Source organism: Buceros rhinoceros, unplaced genomic scaffold (genome assembly GCF_000710305.1).
Source record: "Buceros rhinoceros silvestris isolate BGI_N320 unplaced genomic scaffold, ASM71030v1 scaffold4778, whole genome shotgun sequence".
Lineage (NCBI taxonomy): Eukaryota > Metazoa > Chordata > Aves > Bucerotiformes > Bucerotidae > Buceros > Buceros rhinoceros.
In genome coordinates, this window is record NW_010425007.1 from 27,377 (window position 1) to 30,988 (window position 3,612).

The following is a 3,612-nucleotide window of genomic DNA, read 5'->3' on the forward strand; positions in this document are numbered from 1 at the left end:
GCATTCAGGTGGAGCAGTCACCAAGTCGGCTAGCAGTGGAGCTGTGGTCACCAGATGCCTTTAGGTCTGTGAGCAAGATGTGTATTATTCACCTTCCTATAATATTTTTGGGTTTTTTTTGTTTTGTGGGGGGTTTTTTTGTTTTTGTTTTTGTTTTTGTTTTTGTTTTTGTTTTTTCGTGGGAGATGAAACTCTTTTGTCCTTGCCCTGGATAGATATGGCTTAGTACCACTATGCCTGGTCAGGCAGCAAGGACTACTCGATACAAGAAGGTTTAGAAATGGGTCTAGCAAAGATGGGACCTCAAGATGAGAGCAAAGCCTGCGGAAAAGATGGTGCTAGAGAGTCCCACGGAGAAAGAATCTTAAAAACTGTGGCTTGAAACAAGGAAGAGAAACTCCCTCTCCTAAAGAGATCTTTCCTTACTGCTGTTGCTTCCTACACACATGTGAACAAACATTTGCCAAAGCAAGATATAGAGCAATTGTATGATATGCTGTTTCTGATGCCAAGTGAGGTCTTTTGGTGAGCATCAGAACTGATAGCCTAGTATAAAATTCGCTTTAAGAAAATTCTGCTGAATCTCAGGCATTTAGTGGCTGGGTTATAGCCCGTAAGGATCCCATCCTCATCTGCTGTAAGCAGATCTCTGCAGATTTGTATCTGCAAAAGGCCTAAGTTTGTCCTCCCATAGTCCATATAATCAAATTATCTTATCTTTATAGATCAAGAACAAGTTTTTTGAATCCTGCAAATTTTTCTTTTCCTTAGAATCTGACTTCCATAAACCAGTTAACACATTCTTCAGGAGAACATCTGACCAATTATATATGTACTGCATTTCTTTACAGTTGATTTTAATTTGCCACATTCTGTCTGCTTTACCACGAAAAAGGAATACCTACTTGTCTTTATCTGTCCTTCACATTCTCTCCTCTCCTTGGCTAAATCTTCCATCCAAACCAAGGAGTTTTAATTTTCTTCCCACTCAAAACTGTACCAAATCATCTTAAAAAAGTATTTATCAGCTGTTGGTGGCATGGGATGCACTGCATGCTAATCACATGAATATTTACCCAGGTTCTTGGAGGGATTTTGGAGCTACTCTCAGATCCATACTCAGGCAGCTAGCTAGGTTTTCTCCACAACATGTTGTGATGTTCTGTTACACAATGATGTTATTCGCTTTCCTTTTCTTAACAGAAACTTGTCTTATTTATTTAACATTAAAGCTGTGACTGCACAACAAGCAGACATTTATATCAAAACATTCACAAGAATGTCTAAGTGGCTACATTTAATTGGTTCAGAGGACCTATGGGAATTTTAAGCTGTGCTTGCCAATGTGCCCTACCAATGACTTGCACAAATTAATTTTCTTCATTATTGAGTTGCCTAACTACCAGAATCTTTGAAATTACTGTCAAAAGTCTCTAAGCATCTTTGTTTATCAAAATAATTATAGATAACTCAATACATTGGCATCTCTTGGTTCAATCTTTCTTCCAGATATTTCAAAGTAATATTGATCCTACACTTTGTTCCTGTAATTATATTATATTACATTATGTTATAATAGTAAGACTATTCCTGGCTCTTCAGTTAAGAAGGACATTTATTCTGGAAAGGCATGACATATGTAAAAAAGCTCAGTGAAATCAAGGTATAGCGCATGTTACAGAGCTTTGAGTCTTCCAGTTAATACTCTTCGTGGTGGATGAATTTTGTTATAACTTTTTTCATTTCTTTCAAATGTCTCATCGAGTTTCAAAACTTCCTAATTGTTTGAAAGTGAAAAATCTAAGGGAGCAGTATGTCTTTATGTGTGTACAAAAAGTCAGTATTGCCAAGGTATTGCTGTCTAAGGAGAAATGTGATAAATTCCCTGTCTGCCTAATATGTTGCTCAAATGCTTGGCTGAAAGTGAAATGTTGGGCTCAATGCATACATACCTTTGTATCCCAAAATGGCTACCGTGATTATTAACAGTGCACATAAAATATATAACAAGATGATGGAAAACTTCAGTGCCCAGTTATTTTTACATTTGGTACATTGAGTCCCCTCTTGAATACCTGCAAAACAAGATTTTAAGAATTTTAAAACAACATAAAATAACGCATTGCTGGTTTTATCTCCCCTTTTCCTCTCCTACATTTTGTAAAGAATGAATTATTTATCTAAGCAGATGATATGTGGGTGCCTATCTGCCTATTCTGCCAGGATAGCCTCCATAGTGAATAAAGCATCAGCTTAGTAATACAAATTACTCTGGTATTTTAGCAAGTGGAAGAGAAGTAGGTTCTGCTTCACTGGAAAACCCATGGCTTTCCTGAGAAACAGGACTATTTAATGATTGAGCTAACAAGACTATGGTGAGCTTTGGAAGTCAAATGTTTACGTGCATCTCCTATGTCAGGCGCCAACAGCTCTTTCTTAGCATTCAGCCTCCTTACAGGGTCAATAGGAGACAGCACATGTTCTGGCAGAAGGACAATACAGAAATAAAATAATATTTTGAAAATCTGGTTGGAGTACTGATCCTGCTTTGTAACCATTACCACAAATGTTTACCATGTGAACACTTTCTTTCATAAAAAAAAGAAACAGTTTTTCTATAAAGAGAGACTTTTTTTCTTTTTTTTCAGGTGTTTAGAAAATAGTATTTCCACAGAAAAGAAGGGATGCTATACTGATAAAGCTAGCTGTACATCTATACCAACAGAAAAATGTTGGTGAATTTCCCCTTATGGACAAGTTTAAGAAAAAGGGCCTCAAGCTGATGAGAAAAAACAGGCCTTTACTAATTTGTATTTGAGGTTTTTGCAGAATGGTTTCTTATCTTTGAGTCTGTTAGAGAAGCAAAATTCCTCTTTTTTTCTATGAGCACCTTGGGAACAGCTTGAGAGTACTGGAAGCATTGATTAAGTTACTGTCAATGGTTTGGTTGAGGTAAAAGCACGGTCTGATGACGATAATACCCTTCTGCTATGCCAGCAGAAATAGGGGAAGGGAGAAAAGAATTCGTGAGACCTCTAAAATGCTTTTTGGAAAACTGAAACAAACTTTAATAACGCTTCAAACAGAAATCTATTAAATACCAAAAGAAAACCAGTGAGATATCGAGGGGTTTGGGAAAAAATGAGGGTTAACCCGCGGTCGGTAGCAACAGTGAAACTCGATCCGCGGCAGTCATCTGAGATGGCAGCGGCCACGTGGTCTGCCACGTGACTGGAACACAGAAACCCGGGAATTAAAATATTCCCAACCCTGCGAGATAAAGCAGAATTAGCACAATCCTACCAGTCTCTATCATGGATTGAGGCAAAAGCAAAAGCAAACAGCTCTCGGGCGAAAAGCAGTAGCTAGCAGGGAAAGCAGCTCCTTGGGCGTGCAGGGGGGTCCGGTCCTGTGCGGCGCGGCAGCGCCGCTCTAACTTTACCGAAGAAGCGGCGGTGGCTCCCAAAATGACGAGGGGGGTTTTCTGCTCCCCCCGTGGCGCAGCTGTGGTGAACACAGCGGCGGCGGTGACAGGGCTTGGCGGCAGCAGCTCCGGGGGTCTCCGGCACGGCGCGCGCGTGCAGGCGGGCTGGGTCCTGAGCAAGTGGGCTC

At 40.0% G+C, this 3,612-nt stretch overlaps 1 protein-coding gene across 1 annotated transcript in view; it reads right to left on the reverse strand.

Moving 5' to 3' along the window:
* COLEC12 (collectin sub-family member 12) overlaps positions 1–3,612 on the reverse strand; it is a gene marked incomplete at its 3' end in the record, with an annotated part of 20,351 nt that overhangs the window by 14,070 nt on the left and 2,669 nt on the right. Inside the window, exons 2-3 of the mRNA XM_010140978.1 lie at positions 3,443–3,596; positions 1,953–2,151 (exon numbers count right to left, since the gene is read on the reverse strand). Coding sequence (XP_010139280.1) covers positions 1,953–2,151; positions 3,443–3,596 — 353 coding nt within the window. The remainder of the gene's footprint in view (positions 1–1,952; positions 2,152–3,442; positions 3,597–3,612) is intronic.